At 37.9% G+C, this 22,606-nt stretch overlaps 1 protein-coding gene across 7 annotated transcripts in view; it reads left to right on the forward strand.

The window, feature by feature from the left end:
* The window catches only part of LOC139122144 (high affinity cAMP-specific and IBMX-insensitive 3',5'-cyclic phosphodiesterase 8B-like), a 455,871-nt gene that overhangs the window by 91,548 nt on the left and 341,717 nt on the right, over positions 1-22,606 (forward strand). For all 7 annotated transcript variants that reach the window (XR_011549410.1, XM_070687564.1, XM_070687562.1 and 4 more), the window contains 2 exons: positions 17,213-17,432; positions 19,147-19,235. Coding sequence is in view for 6 of the 7 variants with exons in the window: in XM_070687564.1 (XP_070543665.1) it covers positions 17,213-17,432; positions 19,147-19,235 (309 nt within the window). In the remaining variant the exon portion in view is untranslated. The remainder of the gene's footprint in view (positions 1-17,212; positions 17,433-19,146; positions 19,236-22,606) is intronic.

Here is a 22,606-nt window from a genome sequence, read left to right on the forward strand (position 1 = left end):
TTGCATTACTATTACCGCAGTACCAGTACAGCTGCAGTCAGGCACTGCCACCGTCAAGTTATTGATGCCAACCTATCGCTCAGCCCAATGTAATTCTCGATTGTAACACTTTCTATGCATATCAGAATTAATGTCGCTAAAAACATGTTTCCAAGGTGTACAGATGACGAAAATGTGCTTGAAAAATAAGTTTTGTTGAAGTATGAATGGTGAGCAGGCTGACTTCTCTCCCCGATATGCATTGATATGCTGAACCGTTGAAAACATGGCGCCTTCTGATTGCGCATGCGCACAAGGTCAACTCTCACAGTTGACCCGGAAATCGAAGTTAGTTACAAGGTCATACGAGCGTAAAATTGGCGTCATACTCATCCTCATCCTCAGCCTCAGGTGACCTTTCTAGCTGACGCTGAAAATGACGCTACTCAGCGTCAGCTTCAGCGTCGTATCCAAAGATTGCCGAAGTTATGCTACCCGATGACGGATAAATGATAAAATTCGCCCATAACTGAAGAAAATAAAATCCATTCTTTCTCAACTTTCTTTTGAATCGTAAAACCGGTTCGCAGGTAATATTTTATCTTTAGAATATCTAATACAGACAAGTTTTTTGAAATGTTCGTAATTTTCAGCCCATGGATCCGTGGATGTGTTTGTTGGTATCCTCTCAACTCTTGCGTTAAGATTTTCCAAAAATTGGTGCAAACAAGGTATACATGGTTCGAAATGTATAAAAATCGCCACCATGAGAGGCGATATGAAAGCCCTAATTATTCAGAGGACATATAAAACAATAATTTGTATAATTATGACTTGAGGTCTCAAAAGACAAGGTATTAAACATACAACCTTTGAACTTTAAGGAAATTAAGGGCTAAGAACTACATTGTAACTACATCTTGAGAAACGGATCTTAAGAGGAGAGGTTACTAAATATTATGAAATACAAACCCCACTGTGTTTTGATTAACATTTACAGTGATATGAAACTCGGAGCACATTTTTAAAGTCGTTTTTATACTTATCATTCCATCAGACGCATTCGGGAATAATAGGATCTGGCGCCGGTGAAGCTGACGCTGTAGCGTCATCCTCATCCTCATTTTCGCGTGACCCCTGAGGCTGAGGATGAGGATGACGCCAACTTTACGCTCGTCAAGGTCTTTTGCTCAAAAAGAGCAAGAGGTGGAGGCTTGGCGGAGGTGGGGAGATCAGTCCATACGCGAACTTTCCATGAAAATGCAACCAAATATGTCGCCCAGGTGAAGAAATTACTTAAAGCAGTACTGGTAATTCTTAAAGCTGACTCGTGTTATACATGTACTGAAATGTCATTGCTAAAATAACACTGTAGTCTAATCTAGATAGTACATGTTACGTTGGGCAATGATAACAATGTCAATACAATTATTTGTAAGTTGACTGAGAGAAAAGATCGTGGCTGCTGATTTTTATACCATTCAGAAGTGACTTAATGTACTCAGAAAGTTTTATACAAGAATGGTTATGATGTTATTTTTTACAACAAAAATTGTCATTAAAAGCAGCTGGGATATCAAACAGGTTCGCTTGATTGCTTGTTAGATATCAAGCCGAGAAAAATAAAGTTATCAGTTATTAAACTTACGTCGAATTAGATCAGGGTCCGGCCCGCGGTAACTGAGTGACATATAGCTGGTTTCAATACGGAAAAGGTAGTGACATTTACCTATGGAGAATTAACACATTCTCCTGTACCCTTTAATTCTCAAAAGCTATTTTCATTTACACACACGTGCCAGGAAAATGTATACAGTTTCAATTGTACCATTCCTTTTGCCATTGCTTTTGTACATTTCATGACTGTACACAGACCAACCAGACTCTCTTTGTTAGATCCTAGGTCAAGTGAGCTGACCTGTGCCTTTGCTTTGTTATGTAAATATTTTCCTGCCTTTACAATGGGCTGATTACATAATAGTATAGCCACGCATTATTCATTTGAACTTTAGGCAGTCAACAGTGAACATGGCTCTTGTTAATGTAAAATACAACTCCAAATTCCATGGAAAATTAGGATCCGAGGTCCATTAGCAAGATTCTAACAGTGTTATGGAGAAGGGAGCTCACTAATATGTTACAACTGTAAGGATTGACATTGCAGCATCAACTGAACTGACCTCTAAATTACGTGAGTTAAGATACACAACAGTTTAATTATGCACTTGGCTGAGGTGACAAGTCAAAACTGCTAGACTGGAGAGGTAGGCCTTGCAAGTTGCATTAATATGTGTAGGTGGCTTTATATTTTGTAGTCCCTGTATGTTTCATCAAGTTTTGATCGATTGTTAATCATAATGCCTTTAGAAATAAACTACATGTATATTTACTTGCTGACTGATTTTTTTTGAGTTTTGCAGTAATTCATTGCATTGATATAGGTGGTATTCCCTACTTAACAAAAGTTTAACACATATTGTTGTCATACTTTCTAAGAGATTGAACTCGCACAAGACAAACAAACTTCTGTAAATGAGTGCAGAAATTAAATATAGTTCTACAGAAATTCTACATAAAAATTCTGTAGAACATGGTAGAAATTCAATAAATTTGTACAGATATTCTGTAGAACGTGTATTGAATTAACATAGAAATTCTGTAAATTCTACAGAAATGATACAGAAATTCTGTTGAATGTCTACAGAAAAAGGGGGCCAAAACTCCATTAAACTCTGTTAATTTCCATAAAGGTTCAGTAGAATTTCTGTTGAAATTCTATATCACTTTAATTGAATTTTGTCATCAATTTCAATAGAATTTATACAGAATATTTTCATAAGGGCGTGATTAGATGCAACTATCTGAAGAAAGTATCAATGAAAACATATAGATTTTTTTATTCTTTTTAAATGTGATTCACTCTAACCCTTTCACCACCATGGTTTGTCCCAAATCCATTGTTTTCTATGATAAAGTTGGACCTGTACACAGGGAACTGGGGTGAAAGGGTTAAAGTCACATTTTCAAAAATTAATTACTGGTTAATCTTTATATTTTTAACTTCAACACAAAATTGTAGTTTGATCCCCGTGATATTTTGCATTTGTGTTCCTTTAATTAAATAGGAGTTCCTTAGGATGAAAAGAAAATCACTAATTTCTTCTCTCTATTGTTGTACAGTATGTATTCAAATGTAAGGTAAATGTCTTGTCTTTTACTGATGCCTTCTGCCATGGAGCCTGCAGTTTGCTAATCATAGAATTTGAAGGATTGGATTGTTGGACATAGTACATACAGCAAGAAACAGTGCTGTAGATAGAATGTAGACAAGATGGTGCTTTTGAAGTAGAAGTAGATGAGTCTTTGTTTGCCTAAATGAATTTTGTAGATGAAACTCCCTTAGATTGGATGGTAGATCAGTGTAGATCAAGCGTAGACAAAGTTATTGCAAAATGTAGACATAGTCATGTCTGGTGTTGACAATATCTGTAGACAAAGCTTCATGTAGACAAACTGCGTTGGGTCTTCATCTACCAAACCCTGATGTAGATGTAAATAAAGTCTACTGTAGATGGTTCCTAGATCTACTCTCATCTAATGTAGACTTAGGTTTTCTGTAAGGGCCAACACATGTTCAAATGTAAAAATTATTAGAAAGCAAAGCTGAAGGTGATTTAGCAGGTTTGGTCTCCAACAAAGATACTCCAAAATTTTTTCAATATTGAAGAGTATCAAGGTTGCATATAGTTCACACACTTCTTGCCATCTGGCCATTGTATCTCTTTATGTAATTATGGTCAATACCAAGGGATGGAACATTTGATATCCTTGGGGGTATAGTAAGCAAATATCAACTAAAAATCAGCTGGAGAAGGCTTGACAAAAAGAAAAAGTGGGGAAATGGGAAAAAAATAATGTACAATGAATCAGGTAACAAAAAACAATGCTACCTCATCAATCTTCAAACATCTCCCCCCCCCCAGGATATCAAATGGTCCACCCCCTGATGTCTTTGTGCACATAATTCACAGTGCATTGTATCTCAGTTGAAGATGTCAAGTCAGGTCATGATTTGAAAGAATAGTCAAGTTCACCATGCAAAATTCCTAAGTTGATCTGACTGTCATCATCCTTGTGCAAGTAAAAAGTTGTTTCAAAAGTCGATGCACCTGTTGTACTGGATGAAAACAATGTTCACTTTCTCCTGTAGGGTTTCTGAGTTAATGATTGTTTGTTTGAATCTCTCCATGTATATGGTGTATGGGCAAAATGTACACATTGGTTGCATGTTATGTATTTCAGTCTATGTCAAATATTGTTCATGAAAAATCAAGAAAAGTTTATTATTTGCCTGTAAAAGAAAACATATTTAGTCAAGAAATGTAAACTGCTTTGTGGGTTGTTGTCTGAAAAGTTATCACATAAGTAGAAAGAGGACAAGAAACTAATCACATTTATGTAATATATTCACCCTGAGTGCCTGTATATTGAACTATTTTATCATTATATCCAGCTGTTTGTTATATCTTTATCAATCTCCATGGGCCAAGGCACACTAGGAGGCCATGACCAAGTTTGTGGCGCTCATAACTTAATGATTTCCTCACTTAATGTGGCCATGCAGTTTCAAAATGCGGAATGTTAAGATGGTGATCTATAACAGAATGGAATCTTGTTGATGTTGATGAAATAATAAGAAAAAAAATATAGTTTTTCATAATCAGCAATATTGTGGAGAGAGTTATTACTTTGTTATTTGGTACATATACTTGAAGGTATATTTTTGTCAAAAAACAAATAATTGGAATACGTGTATTTTTGAGGTTTTTTATTTTTGGTCTATAGTTTTGTGTTCAGGAATTACATGTCAGATAGCAGGTATCAACTTTGGAATTTTAATTTCAAAATATTGATGAAATTTGGATAAGTAAATATGAGTGAATTGGAAGACAGAAGTTTGTTATTGTAACATGTAATATTATCCAGTGCAGCTGACACTATGTTTTACAAAAGGTTATCATGGAAATATCTCTATGTTGTGTTTAAAAGACGTTTTGGGGTACAGATCTAGTAAAGTTTTGCCTACTTTATTAAAAAAGTGCCAAATATGATATTTTTGAAGTCCCTGGTCCAATTGCAAAAAATTGAGAATTGCGTTACATTTTGCCTGTGTATTTCTGGTAGATACATGTACATGCTCAACTGTAAATGATGATTTGTTCAAAAGAAGTCAACATTACCAAATAAATGCTATTGAGCAACAAAAGTGTAAACTTAGTGAAAATCTCAGTAAACAATGGTCCGATTGTCTTAGCAAGGCAGTCAACGTACCATATTTTAAAAAAAGTGTTCAATTGAAGTCACCATGAGTGAATCTAACAGAAGTTGTGGTATACAGATATTGGAAACAACCAGCCTTTCATTTAAAGGATTCAGTACCGGTATAATAAGTGTATTCACAGAAAGTGTCATCTGTATAGACAGTAGTGTTTTGCCCAGAGTGCGTTCTTGCGTCTTTTGACGCAAAATTAGCAACAATGTCCCGCAAAAATACCAGACATGGGTCAGAGGGACGCACAAAATCAGGGCTAGAATTGTAATTCTCACATTCTTGGCCGCCGGGAGTGCGGGATCGACGGTGTGGGAAAAATCGATCCCGCACTCTCAGAAATTGTCCCACACTCTGCAGTAAAAATTGCACGAGCTCTGATTGGATGATAAACAGTCTGTTTCGTTCCACGTGCAAAATGTTATCCAATGGCACGACAAGTAACACACGGACCGGAACTACAAAGTAAGCAGGTCAGAGTACAGTGGCAGACGACAGAGTTTTCACGATAATTTTGTATGTGTCCAATGTGAATTTAACGCATTTTTTTGTCATGTGAGAAAAAGAATCTCACACACCAAGGACCTGGGATCAGATTTCTCACACTCGTTGGGGATATTTTGTCTCACACGAGCCGGAGGAGTGTGAGACAAAATATCCCCAACTCGTGTGAGAAATCTGATCCCAGGTCCTTGGGGGTGTGAGATTCTATTAGTCCAGCGTCCACAGACAGACTACTTTTTTAGCTACCAAATTACACACCTGATAGCCCATACAGTTATTGCTTCTCTATTGAGACAATGAAACATTAAAATTTAGTTTATTTTTTTCGTCACAATGTAAACAAAAATTGGAAAATCAGTTAGTCTATTCAGGGTTCGTACGCTCCTGGAAAGTCCTGGAAAGTCCTGGAATTTAAAACCACTCCTGGAAACTCCTGGAAACTCCTGGAAAATCAAAATTTACTCCTGGAAAACTCCTGGAAAATCACTAGTTACGATCGCACACGGTCGAGAACGGCCTGATCGTAAGGGCGAACGTCAAACAGTATAATTGTCGAACGTCAAAATTGCAAAAATGCGAAAAGATGTTTTGCGACAGGTGGGGAGCCCTCCCGAGACAAAATTTGGAAAGCGTAGTAGTGTTTCTTAAAATGTCGTAAAGGGGTACCCTTGTACTAGCGTGGGCGAGACCATGTTGTGTATTCCATTATCCATGGTTTTGCACGCACGTACAGTGACATCGAAGTATGCATGAGTAGGTTGTGGAGGGACCGTGTTGAAATTTAAAGCTTGTTCGGGTCACCAGTCACAGCAATGCCTCCTGCAAAGTGTTTATTCAGCGATCATTGGTTGAAACAGCCCGAGTACGTAGGATGGCTTGAGCGGGCGCAAGATAAATTCGCGGCAAGATGCAAACTTTGTGAAAAGACTTTCGATGTATCGGAAAGCCTAGCACTACGTATGATGCTCCGTGTTCCCGTGGCTTGCCATTCGGCACATTCATGCGAGATATTGCCGGCCTTTGTGCCCTTCACCGTGCATTACCAGCAAACTTATGGTTTTTGACGTCATGCGAACAGTTCTTTTTTGCAGTCTGTGAGCGGTTGAGTGATTCGGGTAGGCATAGATTGGAATCGAGTTGATTTCGGCCGAAAGTAGTTAGAAAAGTAGTTTTTTGTGTGCGGTCCAAAGTGGGACCGCGTGTCTATGGACCTCAGCAGGGCTGTAGTGGGACGCTTTATAATATAATGCAGGGAACACATAGCATCATACGCGGAGCTATGAAATTAATGATTTCTTTGCCCGATCTTCATCAAATGTAAAGTCGTCTACTAATTCTAAGCCTTCCCTGAGTTTATCTTTCCTGACACCACACTCGCAACTGCACAGTAAGTGAGGCTACCACAATTCCCCTTGATTTGTTCACTCAGACATTTTTTACTCAAGGCTTTTTCAATTTATCACTTTCTTAACAATTTTTAACTTACAATTTAAATTCAGGATTATTTGTTGACATTGTGTTCCTAAATTATTGATTATGTTTAAAATTCAAGAGTAAATTGTATCTATATACCAGATTTGATTCTGATCTGATGAGCCGTTTTTGAGATATTGAGCACACAGACAGACAGACAGACAGACAGACGGACAGACAGACAGACAGACAGACATCGCTGCAACATATGCTCACGTGTGTCAACACGTGAGCAAAAAATGACTTTGTCACAAACCATTATAGGAGACGTCCAGCAATCTTAATTTTTTAAAATGAATGTAAGTATTCATGATATCAAATTTTCAATGGAAAACAACAGCCATACATGTTTACAATACCTTTCTGCCCCGGTGACTTGACTTTGCTTTGCATTCTTCGCTCACACATTGACCCCCTATTGTAACTCAGTGTCCCCCTATTTTAACAATCATGGGACACTGTGTCCAACCTTTACAATTCTTGGGCAAAACACTGAGACAGTAAACCTTGCTGCCAAATCCAACCAGGTCAGATTACTAATCAAAAACTGTTATATCTGTAGATGTCAATATGCCAATTTTGTATGAAAAAAGTGCTAGGAAGTTTGGTTTTAAAGGTTTTTGTTTCTTTCCATTGTCATTTTGTATATTTATGGAATAGTTTCTCCGTTTAAGTCAAGTAATGGCTTCTATACAAATCCTTGGTTTGATGCATGTTGTATATTTTTGCAGCTACCGGGTACATCATCTTTTCTATACATTCCCAATGTACACAATAGCCTTTTTAGCTCCGCTGTCAGCGACGCGGAGCTTATCAAATAGGTTGATGTCAGTCGTCATCATCCGTCGTCGTCCGTCAACAATTGCCTTCTCCTCTGAAACCGCAAGTCTGATTGCTTTGAAATTTTATGTGCAGTTTACTTGGGGTACCTCACTTAAGTTTGTTCAAATCATGGTGAAATTTGCATATTTGTATTTTTGAGGCATTTTTTGCTGTTTTTTTGGTAAAAAATCTACTCCTCTGAAACCACTTGTCCGATTGCTTTGAAATTTGATGTGCAGTTTACTTAGGGTGACTATAGTCAGATTTGTTTAAATCATGGTGAAATTTGCATATTTGTATTTTTAAGGCAATTTTGTCCTTTTTTACCTTCTTGTGTCTATTTATAGACAGAGAAGGTATTAGAGTTGAAAACCAATATGCTGCTGTCAAGAACTTCCGTCTGTCAAGACTTCCGTCTGTCAAGATCCGTGACGTCATGCCATTGTGATGGGTCATATCATAAACTGGTGGGGTGTTCATGGCTCAGGTTGAGGTGTGGGAGAACGATTTTGAGCTATGACAAAAATCAAAAGGGACTTAGCGGCATAGCCACAGTGTTAAGCCTTTCTCCAAGGTTTCTTAGTTGACTACAATCTACTGTATTACAGACTACTGAGCTGACGTTAGGGGTACTCACTTTGTGTTTGCTCACTCTGTGAGCGCTAGTGTTTGGTACTGAGTTGCTTGGATATCCCCTCATGGCCTCACGTGATCTGGGCCTGTTGCATAATCTGCAGAGATGATCATATGCCTCCGAGTCTGAAAACTGTCATTGTGTAAGCCTGTCGGCATTTTCCTTGCATTTTTTCTCATTTAATTTTGCAAAATATCGGCGAGTACCTCAATATTTCAAGATAACCCTTTCTTCCCAATCGTTTCCTGGAGTTTCAGAGTCATATGAACGAAAATGAGTGAAAGTTTTAGACAGGAAAATCGGACGTCGGCCATGTTCAATGTTTACAGTACAATCAGAAGTTTACGTGGAGGAATTAACCAACAAAACAGGAGTGTTCATGATGCCCGCCCTCTAGAGGCAGACCCTCCTATATGAAGTACCACATTTGATGCTTGTGGAAAGCTTGACCACACAATGGAGCATTTAAACTTTTAGAAAATGACAAACGGAATAAGAAGGTATTCAGAAAATGTCAAATACTGAGGAAAAATGCGCAAATATTCAAAATAAACAGGTTAACTGATTGGTCAGCTATAAAAAACAATGAAAATGTTTATGATCAAAAGTTTTTGAGATGCGCACATTTTAACAAATACAGAAATTATTAACATTATAAATATAAGACCAAACTATTTTTTCAGGGATGGGACAGGTTGGAAATGAGGGGTGAGAGACAAAGGCACTCCTATTGCTGCATGTGGATGCAGCCACACCATTTCATTTACAGCATACTTATTCACTGTGTTGTGTTCAAGTTCCATATTGTACTGACAGTCATACAAGGATAACATAAGCAAATCAAATCAAATTAGAAAAGGATCAATGCTGTTGTGTGGATTTTGCTGAACATGGCTGATATTTCGCCCTATATATTTGGTATCCAGCAAAGGCATATTTTGATGTAAAGTCAAAATTAACACTACATTGCTGACAATATATTTTACCGTTTCTGCATGAATTTTTCTTTTTTAAATTATAGTATATTAGTACTTCAAACAGATTAACAGTTATCGTGATGTCAACCCATAATTTTACATCACAAAGACTGTAATTCTGCCATTTTTTTTGTTTTTCAGTCATTTTATAATTTTGCACTGCACAAGATGATTGAACAAATTGCAATGTTTGAATTTGTAAACTCAAAGAATAAAAATCCTTTGGTCACAAATTAAATTATTTTTTGAAAAGAAATTTACTCTTAAACACTTTTAGCATATATTCTTTACACGGTCATGTATTTCAAGGAAAATATGCCTATTAAAAACAGTAATTTCTTCACTTTCATTTTTTTTCAATACTATGACAATTATCAGCCATGAGGTTATACAAACACAAGACCAGATAAGCGTTTTTCATCATTTCCACAGGACTCTTTGGAAAATCCATTAAAAACAGTTAAAAGTGACTGGAAATGATCACTTGGTATACATTTAATTTACAGATACCAGGTTGTGTATTTCACATGCACTCAGGTCAGTAAGGAAGTGCGTCATTACTATTTTTTAGTCCCCGCGGACGAAGTCCGGCGGGGACTTATAGATTGGGTCCCGTCTGTGCGTCCGTCCGTCCGTCCGTCCGTCCGTCCGTCATCAACAGTTTCTCAGACACTACTGAACCAATTTTGTTCAAACTTGGCACAAAGTCATAGCACTATGACCTACAGATGCACGTCGATTTATTTTGTGATACGATCCAATATGGGCGCGAGGCGGCCATTTTGTTGCGATTTTTCATGTCTTTGGACCATAACTCAGACATCCTTGAACAGATTCTGTTCAAACTTGGCACAAAGGCATAACACGATGGCCTACATATGCATGTTGAATTATATTGCGATACGATCCAATATGGCCGCGAGGCGGCCATTTTGTTTGCGAATTTTCGTGTCTTTGAACCATAACTCAAACATCCTTGAACCGATTCTGCTCAAACTTGGCACAAAGGCATAACACTATAGGCTACATATGCATGTCGAATTATATTGCGATATGATCCAATATGGGCGTGAGGCGGCCATTTTGTTGCGATTTTTCATGTCTTTGGACCATAACTCAGACATCCTTGAACTGATTCTATTCAAATTTGGCACAAAAGCAAAACATTATGCCCTTCATATGAACACTAATTTATTTCGTGATATGATCCAATATGGCCGACAGTTGGTCATTTTTTTGCGATTTTTTTCATGTCTTTGAACTATAACTCAAACATCCTTGAACCGATTTTGTTCAAACTTGGCACATAGGCAAAGCACGATGGCATACATGTGCATGTATCAATTAACCTTGCGATAGGATCCAATATGGCTGCAGAACTGCCATTTTGTTGGAATTTTGCATGTCTTTGAAGCGTAATTCAAAGGTCATTACACCTATTTTGTCCAAACTTGGCACAAAGATCAAGCACTATGGCATACATATACATGCCAATTTACTTTGTGACATGTTCCAATATGTCTGCCAGATTGTCATTTTTTTCCAATATCGCTGTCAGATGGTCATTTTTGGATTTTTTTCATGTCTTTGAGGTTAATCATATGCAAATATTCCTTAACCAATGTTGTTGAGACTTGGTACAACAATAAAGTACTATGGCATACATATGCATGTCTACTAATTTTGTGCTATGATCCATATGGTCAATAGACAGCCATTTGATTTCAATTTTGGTGTGATTTTTTTATGTCTTTGAAACATAAACATAGTTCACTGTCCCTCGATGGACTGATTTTGTTCAAACGTGATACGAAGATAAAATACAATGGCTGCATTCTTGTGCACATTATTTGTTTCATTATATGATCCGAAATGGCTGATTACAATAACATACTCTGTCCCATACCATTTCGAAAATTCCACCAAACCATGTTTATAGTATGTGCCGTCATGACACTAGAGGCAGTGAGGGCATCGTTATGTGTGATGTAATCAAAAGTTCCTTCAGTGGTCATTACCGGCAGAGATGAGTAATTTATTGAACGTTCCTCTGATTACTTTATTATGCAAGTCACAGGCCTGATGCACCCGTTGCATCAATGTCATTCCACAGCTACCTAGACCACAGCTACCTGGACACCAAAGATTATAACAAAATGTACAAGCGGGGACTGTGTCATCAACGATGACTTGTTACTGTTTATTCTTATTTCTGAATTGTTTAACTTTTTTCCACATTGAACTATCTTTAGGCAGTTTATACTGTAGCTTAGAATTTTTTTGATTGATGTATTTAATCATCTTTTGGGTTCTTTGGGTCCATATCCCACCTCATGCCCCTACATCATCAACTATTTACCAACAACTCCATGCCAACAACCAATTACCTGACCTGGCCACACATTAGAGAAGGTACAGCGTCATTGACGGTATTTTTGCTCACGTGTGAACACGTGAGCATATGTCGCAGCGATGTCTGTCTGTCTGTCTGTCTGTCTGTCCGTCTGTCTGTCTGTCTGTCTGTGTGTCTGTCTGTCTGTCTGTGGGTCCATTTTCTCAAAACGGCTGAACGTATTTCAGTCAAATTTGGTAGACATCTTCAGAATTCAAATGGCTAGAACTGAAAAGGTTTTGGTGGGCGTGGCTTGGATATTAATGAAGTTATGAAAGTTTTAATTTTTCTGTTACGCCGCGTATGACAAGTGAAACAATCGACTGTTTGAGGGCGCTGTGAAAAGTGCTTGTCCAGGTTGGCTACAGCTGGATAGCTCTGGTTTCAACCACGGTCCCTCCGTGTTTCAACCTCGTATTGAACATTAAAATATGATATTTTATTACTCATTCAACTCACTATTCAAGATAAAATATCGTTTAGCAAATTAGCTTTATCCTTGGTAATTGATTGTTTCCCTCGCTGCTCGATCGCCAGAAATGAGTACATACGTTCTTAGCCCTGCGTACGATGCTGTGTGTTCCGCTACAGCTAATAGCCCCGCTCATGTGGTGAGCGGGGCTATTAGCTGTAGCGGAACACACAGCATCGTACGCAGGGCTAATACGTTCTCTACCTAGCCTCATGGCATGGAAGTGCTGATGAATAATAACTTTGGGTCAAAGGTATTGAAGTGTCCAATCAGGTTCGTGCACAGAGTCCAAGGCCATGACCTACTTCATGTACTTCTGCACTGTTTTGATTTTGCTTCGCCAAGAAACGTATTCGTCATTGTCCATAGAAGTATGTTTGCTCTCCTTTGAGGTTGTTTGTGAAACAAATTCCGGGATAGGCCTTGGAATGCATACGATCGGCATCGCGGCAGTGCATGTAGCTAGCCCTACGAGTATGGCGAGAGTGTCCGGCTTTGGCTACGCCGCCTCCCACCTCCGGTAGGCGGCGTAGCCCCCGGCGTAGCCAAAGCCGGACACTGTCGCCATACTCGTAGGGCTATGCATGTAGCGTACCATGCTTGTGTAACTGCCGAGCTCAACGTGCATTCACGGTTGATACTGTGTACAATCATGATGTGTTCAATTCTGATGAAGATTCATAAGTCTTACTTTTGCAGTCTTTTTTCCGTACGATAATCCCGACAATACGTGTTACTGTTAGACGAGGTGGCCATTTTATGATAAGTTTCAATACTGCACAGCTACATAGCGTCACTATCGTGTGATCGAGGTACAGCGTTGTTGAACGGGATACAGAAACTCTGCAGAGGGAGAAACGATCGTTGACATGAACAGTCAATGTACTTCAGCACGTAGTCCGCAGATAGCGGATCGAGAAAATAAACGTGTCCCAGTAAATAACGGAATATTTATGTACATTAACTCGATATTAATCAAATTTCCAGCTCATCGCAAAAAATGTATTGCAAAGATTAATTTGTCACTGACAATACTGCACTGTATGGAAAAAACAGTCTGTAGAATAGTTCAACTTCAAGTGGTATTACCCGAGACAAACACTTGTGTTGTCAATTTTGATTTCATTTCATAAACTTCATACTTCATCGAGTATCGTGTATTTCAGCCTTTGTGAAGCCATTTTATTGATATTTTCAATTTTTGTCTTGGCTTTGTTGTGGAACATGTTGAATCGTCTCCGTGGACATGTAGGCAAAAGTGTGACGGGGTCGAAGTGACTTGGGTACCTGGGGCCGACCAAAACCAGTGTGAATTACTGGGGTCAAAGCGGACAGCGGCCGGGATGACGTGTTCCCCAAGCGAGCTACCTTCAGAAGTCTGTTTCATCGCAAAAAACGTCAACTTTTAAAACCCGTCATTTATTTACTGATGTTATTCTCAGCATCACAAACATATACGCCTCTGCTATGTATCACAGCAAATAGTTATATTTGAGCGCCCCGTAAATGGGATCCTCGTTTTTTTTGCGAACCCGGAAGTGTGTCTTGCTCAATGCATTTCCTACCCATAGCGAGGGAAACTGCCCGCGTTCCCATGCTCCCATGCACCCTTTTTCAATGCCAGTGCAACGCCATCTGTGCAAAATTTGTGGTGGTATGCTCCCGTGTGATGGAAAACCTCTCTTATTCTAACAATGACGTAGTTGACTTGTGACTTCGATTTCGTAAATGTGATGTCCATGCAGTGAGTTTGGGTTGGCGCGCTTATAATGCAATCTTCGCCCGCCTGTGGTCCGATATCCCGCATTTATTAGCGATATTTATCTGTTTTGACTTGACCAAAGTTGGCAAAACTTGCTATGTACATTAAAGATACTATGATACAAGATTATTGAAAGTCATTTGACATTTTTACAGCCAATTCCCAATATGCATATTTAATGAACCTTCCAAATTAGGGATATATACTGGCATTTACTTGATAAAATTTGGCGATACATGCTGTGTACATTGATCATTATACCAGGTTATAACAGTTTTGAAAGTCATTTTGCATTTTCATGTCAGCTAATTCATAATTTGCATAAATAGCTAACAAGCTTTCACGGTTTGGCATATAGAGCTTGAAGGACTTGACCAAAGGTAATTACAAATGCTATATTGTGATACAATGACAGTACTCAAAGAAATTAATGATTTTTATTTCAGCTAATTACATATTTGAATATTTAATGACCTTTAGAATTGATCTGTGGTGAAATTCATTGTCGTTGATCATAACACTTTAAATGTAGCAAAGCATGTAGCAAAGGTTCAAACTTGCACATAAATGCAATATATAATGAAACACGTGAGCATTTTCAGTTCATATCTGGTTGGTAAAAAAATCTTTAAAAATCTTCTTCTTCAAAACTACCAGTCAGATAGCTTTGATATTTGGTACATAGGTCCCTAAGGATGATTTTTTTCAGATTTGTTCAAATTGTGCAGAAATATGCAAATTTGCATTTTGGAGGCAATTTTTGTAATTTTTGGTCAAAAAATGTATTTCTCAAAAAGTACTGGTCTGATAGCTTTGAAATTTAGTATACAGGTTTCTACAGATGAACTGAGTAATATATATTGAATTTCTGATGAAATGTGTAATTTTGTATTTTGGGGGCAATTTTTGCCATTTTTGGTCAAAAAATGTGTATTTCCAAAATTACTCATCTGAAAGCTTTGAAATTTGGTATACAGGTTCCAAGGGATTATTGTAATATATGATATATTGAAATTATGGTGAAATCTGCAATTTTTATTTTTGGGGGCAATTATTGCCATTTTTGGTCAGAAAATTTTATTCTCAAAAACTACTCATCAGATAGCTTTGGTGGACGTGTTCTTAGGAATGATCCGATGTGATATATTAAAATTATGATGAAATCTTTAATTGTATATTTTTGCAGCTATTTTAACCACTTTTTTCTGGCCACTGAAATGAGCTATCAAAGATTTCCAGCTTCTTCATCAACATGTGTCAAAAATACTTATTCTCTACATAAACACAGCGGAGCTATATCGGCCGCTAGGTCGCTTGTTAAATTTTGTTTTGTTAAACAGAACATACCGTATTCCTCCGATTCTAAGACCCAGGGTCAGCAACATGAAATGGTTGTAATTATCAAGGGGGTCTTATAATCGAGCCATCCCACGTTTTGAACTAACACTGCTAATTTATGCTAATTTATTCACGTCAATTCAGCATTACTTGAGACTTTCACACATTTTTTGGCAGAACGTACTAAAGCTTACTTATATTAGCAACTTCTGACAAATTATTCTCGAGAATACACAAAGTCAAATTACGTAAATGGCAACTGTTCCTTCATTTTCAAAGATAAAACACAGTGATCACTTCCCAACCTAATTGACGAGTTGTTTTTTGATCGCTGTTTAAATTTCAACTGCTCAAACAATACCTGTCTGATCAAATGGTTTGTGAGCAGAAATAAAACTTTGAAACAATTCTTGAAAGACGTAGACAATTCAAAACAGAAAGTCAATCATATATTCACCAGATTGGCATCATGCAGTTAACTTATGGCAATGCCATTGGCATATACAATACATGCATTTGCTATGCTGCACGTAAAAATAACTAACCTTTCTTTCAATCTAAGGTCTGTGTCGAGTGAAATAATGATATGGCACTGAAATTCATGGTTGTCAACGGTAAGAATCCATGATTCAAGGTGAAAAACTGTTAGCTACAAACAGTAAACCCGTGCATGAAATGATAACACATACATCGTGGATCAGCTTGCAGCATGCAGCAAAACAATATGGCGGTCACTGTGGACTATTCTATTATATTGAGCAGGGGCCGCAGAAAGTTAACAACGGAACGATACAGAAAGAAAAGTATAAGGACAAAATTTAGTTTTGCCTGCCGTTCCAGTAAACAAATTTCAATGTTACATCATTTTAGCATCTTTAATGATTTTTCTAGGTCTTAAAGGAAATTTTAACCACTAAATAATTTACAAAACTATGCTTATGCGTACACACCCTGCCTAACAAATAGTATCTCCATTACAGCTCTTCAATAGGCTCAAACAAAGGCCAAATGACCTTGAAAGTGTCAATGGGCAATCAGCAACATCAGCTGTCGTTTGTGGTATGCACGTTAAGGCTCTTCTAAATCATTAGATGGCCAGTCAGCAACAACTTCGTACTAGTGATCATTGAAGTCATACTATCATCAATTTTTGAGTTGTGATTTGTTGGCTTTTTGAACTAAGGTAGGGAGGGGTCTTATACACGGATGTAAAGCATTTTTGAAAATCTTCTATAAGTGGGGGAGGGTCTTATACTCAATAATCGGAGGAATACGGTATATGTCGGCAATTGTCTTGATCAGATTATCAGATAATGTCAATGTGGTTAAAATTTTTCACAATTTTCACATATGTCACATTTAAAAATTTCTAGTGAAAACCCTATTATTGGTTTGTTTGGCTGTGAAAGTTCAATCACTTCTTGACAAAATGCTAGAAACCATGTAACATCATATAGACAGTGCTTTATTTATCTGTCCAAACACACTGTATGCTAATGGCTGTCTTCCATTTGTTCTGTTCTGTTTTAGGAGCTCCACTGCAACATTTACTGCTTTGGATAGTGTATCAGATGCAGTTGAAATAAGCAGCAGTGACCATGAAATTCAGTATGTGAATCCAGCATTTGAAAGGCTTACAGGGTATACAAGTGAAGAAATTCTGGGCAAGAGTACTGACAGTCTCATGAAAAGTGATGGTAACAAACAAGAGATATTAGACATGATGTATTCACAGTTAAGAAAAGGAAAGGTTAGTGCATATTAATTGGCAATGTCATTTCATGCTCAAAGATTTATTTAGTTTTCTTACTGCATATTCGGTACAATTAATCTAAGTTGTATAAAGAGATATGTGTCTATTGCATGCATGGTTATTGTTATAAGTCCCAAAAGGCCAGGACAAAGTTCTTATGCTGCTATATATTGCTTTGGTTCTGTCTATGCATATATACATACATGTATGTATGTGTGTGTGTGTGTTTTTGTCTGTCAAAAAAAGTTTCTCTGACTTATGTAGAGAAATTTTATTCAAACGTGGCACTCGTACTTTATGGTTAAAATAGTATGCCAATTTATTTTGCAAGATAGACAGTTTTGGTTGATTGCATTCAAATAAGGCACATGTACAGTGCACAATATTACATGCAATGAACTATCTACTTTCACAGTTAGTGACACTCCAGACCTTTTTACCCCACCAGTTAATTTTGTGTGTGTGTTTGCATGCTTATTGTTGTTGTGTATCTTGTTCAAAAAATTTATGAAAAAAACGGATAAAAGAGGTCACACCAGTAGGCCTGTTTATACTTTTCTATGTAGCATATTGCATCATGCGTACTTACGCTGTCTCTCTCTTTTATATTGCTGTTTAGCTTAATAAATATATAAAGCATGTTTCTACCATTCATCTGTGTTTGTCCACTTGCGGGTGCCAGGTCAATTCAGCTGTTCTGACACATGGGTATTTCTTAAAGGGACAAAGTCGGCCATTTTTCATGAATTTTGTTTCATACAAGATACAACTTATATTGTTTGACATGCTGAAAGATACTGAATGAATGGGTGACCATGCATATATTTGACCCTGGTTTTAGATCAATTAAATGAAACAAGCGCGAAAACGAATTAATGGTCATGACCATTAATTCATTTGCACGATGGTTTCGTGTATCGTGTCTAAAACTGGGGTCGAATATACCGGTATGGATGGTCACTCATTCATTCAGTATCTTTCAACATGTCAAACAATATAAGTAGTATCTCGTATCAAACAAAATTCATGAAAAATGGGCAACTTTGTCCCTTTAAGCTCACCCTTTCGCAAAAGACATCCCCAACTATCCCTTTCAGAGCGCACAGGGCAGGTCAGATGCTGTCTACGTTTGCAGAACCAATAATATGAGGTTTAGGAAATAATATTGGTCAAATTAGGAAGGAATTTTGACAATTAAATACTTTTTATTGCTTGATTCACATAGAGAAAGAGTCAGTAAATGCTTTTATTAAGCCATTATTGTGTTGCATTCTCGATACGGGTGCAATCTTAACCTCTCTGCTGTATGTGTATTGGTTGTGGGCTAATCATTGCTTTGTGTGAAAATGATGCAGATTGCCTCGTGCAAAAGAACGATGTCAATATCTTCAATATAAAGGATTGCACAACTGCTTGGTGAAAAACCCTGGTGCACAGTGCCATTTCTCAACTATACGTGCCTGGCCCAAACATGGTGCAGAGTATATATAAATTTGACATCTTGCGAATACACAGCTCTCTCTGTATAGTGTATTTATCATGAAAAAAAAAGAGAGCAACTTTACTTTCACTGTACATGTATAGCTCTCTGTACATAGAGTTATTTACCATGGAAAGAGAGTAATTAACTTTGACTTTCACTGTAATAACTATATCACACTGGGACATGAAAGCGTCATAATGATGGTATGCTTGTTGCTTCATTTTATAGATATGGGAAGGTACATTTTACACCCGTAGGAAGAATGGTGAGGCCCTTGTGCAAAACGTTTATGTTACACCTGTTACTGAGTATGGAGGGTAAGTACTTTGGGGTAATTTTTTACTGTTTTTGTTTAAAAGTGCTAAATATCTCATTCTTGTATTTGGTGTGAAGATGCATGCTCAACGGTAAATGGTTAATAGTTCAAATGAATTTTAAAGTTGTTATTTGCAAAAAATATGCTAATGAACAGGAAATGTGTAAATCTCAATAAATGCGCCATGCTGGTCAGAATTTTACATGAAATGATGATTTGCACAGAAAAACAACCAAAGACTGAGACAGCAATAAATTGTTTTCTTAAGTATTGCTGCTTGACAAATTACCAAATATTGTTTGCATTAATTCCATGCAATACAATATTACAAGATGACATCAGTTACTTTGGTATGGTAGATTTTGTCACTAATTTTAATGGTACCAGACGCTGCATTGTGTTGATGTATGTATGTGTCCATTGCAACAGTTGCCAACCAATTACATACTTTGCCTTGGTGTGATGGACATGCATTAAAATGTATTCAAATGCACTTGACATCATGAATATTACAAGCTGAAGGGTTATGTAGCTATTAAATATTGTATGTACACTCACTCTGGCCTGTCACATTGAACCAAATGAGATCAAAGTGTCATTGAGGCTATTTTTAAAAACACGCTACAGAATGATGAAAGAAATTGTCAAAGGTAGGAACAGATCATGATAATGATGATGATTAACCCTTTCACCCCCAGTTCCCTGTATACAGGTCCAACTTTACCATAGAAAACAATGGAGTTGGGACAAACCATGGTAATGATAATGATTAATGAGATGTTCCATGATTATAATTTTAAAACTCAATATGTGTATGATTGTATGCAAAATGATTTTTTGATTTGTGTAAAGTGTATAAAAATGCATACATTATCATTGAAGTACCTCTTGATTAAAGTTAAGATGACATCATGAAGGAAAGGAACTGATTAAACAATACTTCTTGGTGTGGTTTCTAATAAATTTATTTTCAACATCATCAGTCCAGATAAAGTATTCAAAGTACTCAAAGGCTTCATAAAAGGCATATAATGGTCACAGGCAATTGTCCAGAAGGGCCTCAGGAAGCCACTTGACAGACTCTAAATTGTCACCTGTAAACACCATGAAAGTATCCCAATGAAATGCAATTTTAGCAATTACTGTAAAAGTCCCTTTTGATACTGCCCAGTTGATTTGACTAATGAATCCTTTTTTCCCAATGAACTTTCCCATACAAACTGATAAACATGATTGACTTGATGTCACACTGCACATGGGGATAAGATTCAGAGTTTCACAGAAAGTTGCATTCTGCTCATTGTTGCAATATCATGAATAAATTTCATTTGCCAGCTGGGGCACACATTCTATTGTAGCACGTTCAGGCCATGCTTTATGAGATTGTCCTATATTATGCAGACAGTGTTTTAATGCGTATTGAATTACACAGACATCAATTTTTTGCTCACCTGTGCACACACGTGAGCATATGGTTAACCGCTCTCTATATATGTGTGTGTGTATGTGTGTGTCTGTATACCCGATATCTCAAGAACTGCTGAAGGGATGTCAACCAAATTTGGTGCACAGCTTCAGGAGCTAAATGGCAAGAACTGAAAAGGTTTTGGTGGGTGCGACTTGGATATAAATGAAGTTATGAAAGTTTTAATTTTTCTGTTACGCCGCGTATGACAAGTGAAAACGATCGACTGTTTGAGGGCGCTGTGAAATGAGCTGGTCCAGGTTGGCTACAGCTGGATAGCTCTTGTTTTAACCACAGTCCCTCCGTGTTGCAACCTCGTATTGAACGTTAAAAATATATTTTATTACTCATTCAACTCATTATTCAAGATAAAATATCGTTTAGCAAATTAGCTCTACCCTTGGTGATTGATTGTTTCTCTCGCTGCTCGATCACCAGAAATGACTACATACAGTACCAGAATCACATAACTTAATTGTAGCTTTTGCCGCGCAGTTGGCCTCACTGCTGGTGCGGTAACTTTGCGGTAACACCTCTTTTGTTAGCTGTTGATTTTCTTTGTCCTCGTTTGCAGTAACTGCGGTGAGTGATCGAACAATGGTTGCCGCAGTAGTTGCGTCAAGTACAACAAAAGAACGTGCGGTATTGCAGCAAGTGAGGAGGTGTTAATGACCTCAAGTTGGTTGCCGCACGGCCTTTTGCCCCGCCCTCTGAGTTTACGACCAGGGCCACAAGTTTTCACCATAGCGATCTAGGCAAAGGCGGGTATCTAGAAGCATTTCTTGCATTTTTTTATTTATACTCGGAAATATGTAACGTACTGTTATCCGAGTAAAAGTTGTTCTATCTCTCTCTAGCTCTGAGTATAATCAAATTCTGTTTCAATCATAGACAGTAGAGGGGAAGGCATGCACTTTGGCTAGTTCGAAAGGAAGTAAAACCTTGTGGTTGACCGCAGTCATGCACTATCGGTGACAGCGTACCCGCTGGGTTCAGCGTCATCGCCATCTTGGATTTTTAATAACTCTCGAAGAGTCAAGTGCAGCGGTACATGTAGGAGCGACAAAGTCTCTGTAGGGAGCTTGCTAGCGATCCCGCGGGACATGTCGTTATCTGTCCCGACGCTGGTTAATATCGGTGAATATTCATTAGTTTGTACAAATATTCATGAGCATAAACACTGGAGCACAGGTGAATGCATTTTTACATGTAGGCCTACTTGTCAGCGGAAATAAAAAAACTTGAGGTATAGAGTTATTCAAAGCCTAAGCAGATAGCGAAAATATTCCGCCAGGTGTGACACCAGGTGTGAACTCATAAATATTCATGAATACAACAAAGTATAAAGTAGTCCCCAGGGAACACAAGGTGTCATTCCTCACACAGCCAGGGCGCTGACGACAACGAGCTCAGGATGGTTTCAGCTTCCACCCTTCATACCAACAGTGCAACCTCGGCGACTGCCCAGGCATTTCAACGCATGGAGAAATCCAGACTCAACGACCAGCTCCGGCAGTTGCTACGTTCATGGCCACCTATGCCGGGCACTCAGCTCCCCCTACTGTGCCACGTGCGTTTGCCAGTATGGCGTCCACCAACATTAGTGTAAAGAAAGCGTTCAGGTACGTGTATTTTTAGACTGAGCCGAGTATTGTGGATGGATTTTGTGTCAGATATTACGAAGACCATATGACAGCATGGATGCACACCCATGATGACAGTGACATAGCTCTTCATCATTACAATTTGTGTATGGCAGTGGGCTACTCATTTTAGCTGTACGGCAAACTATACTATTACAAGTTGCCCACGTTGGGCACAGTTGTCCCATTATTTTCATGTGAGAGAATTGAAAATGCATATAACTACGAGTTAATAAATGAAGTCTAAGAGTTTCTTGCACAGTT

This window comes from Ptychodera flava, chromosome 21 (assembly GCF_041260155.1).
Source record: "Ptychodera flava strain L36383 chromosome 21, AS_Pfla_20210202, whole genome shotgun sequence".
Classification (NCBI taxonomy): domain Eukaryota; kingdom Metazoa; phylum Hemichordata; class Enteropneusta; family Ptychoderidae; genus Ptychodera; species Ptychodera flava.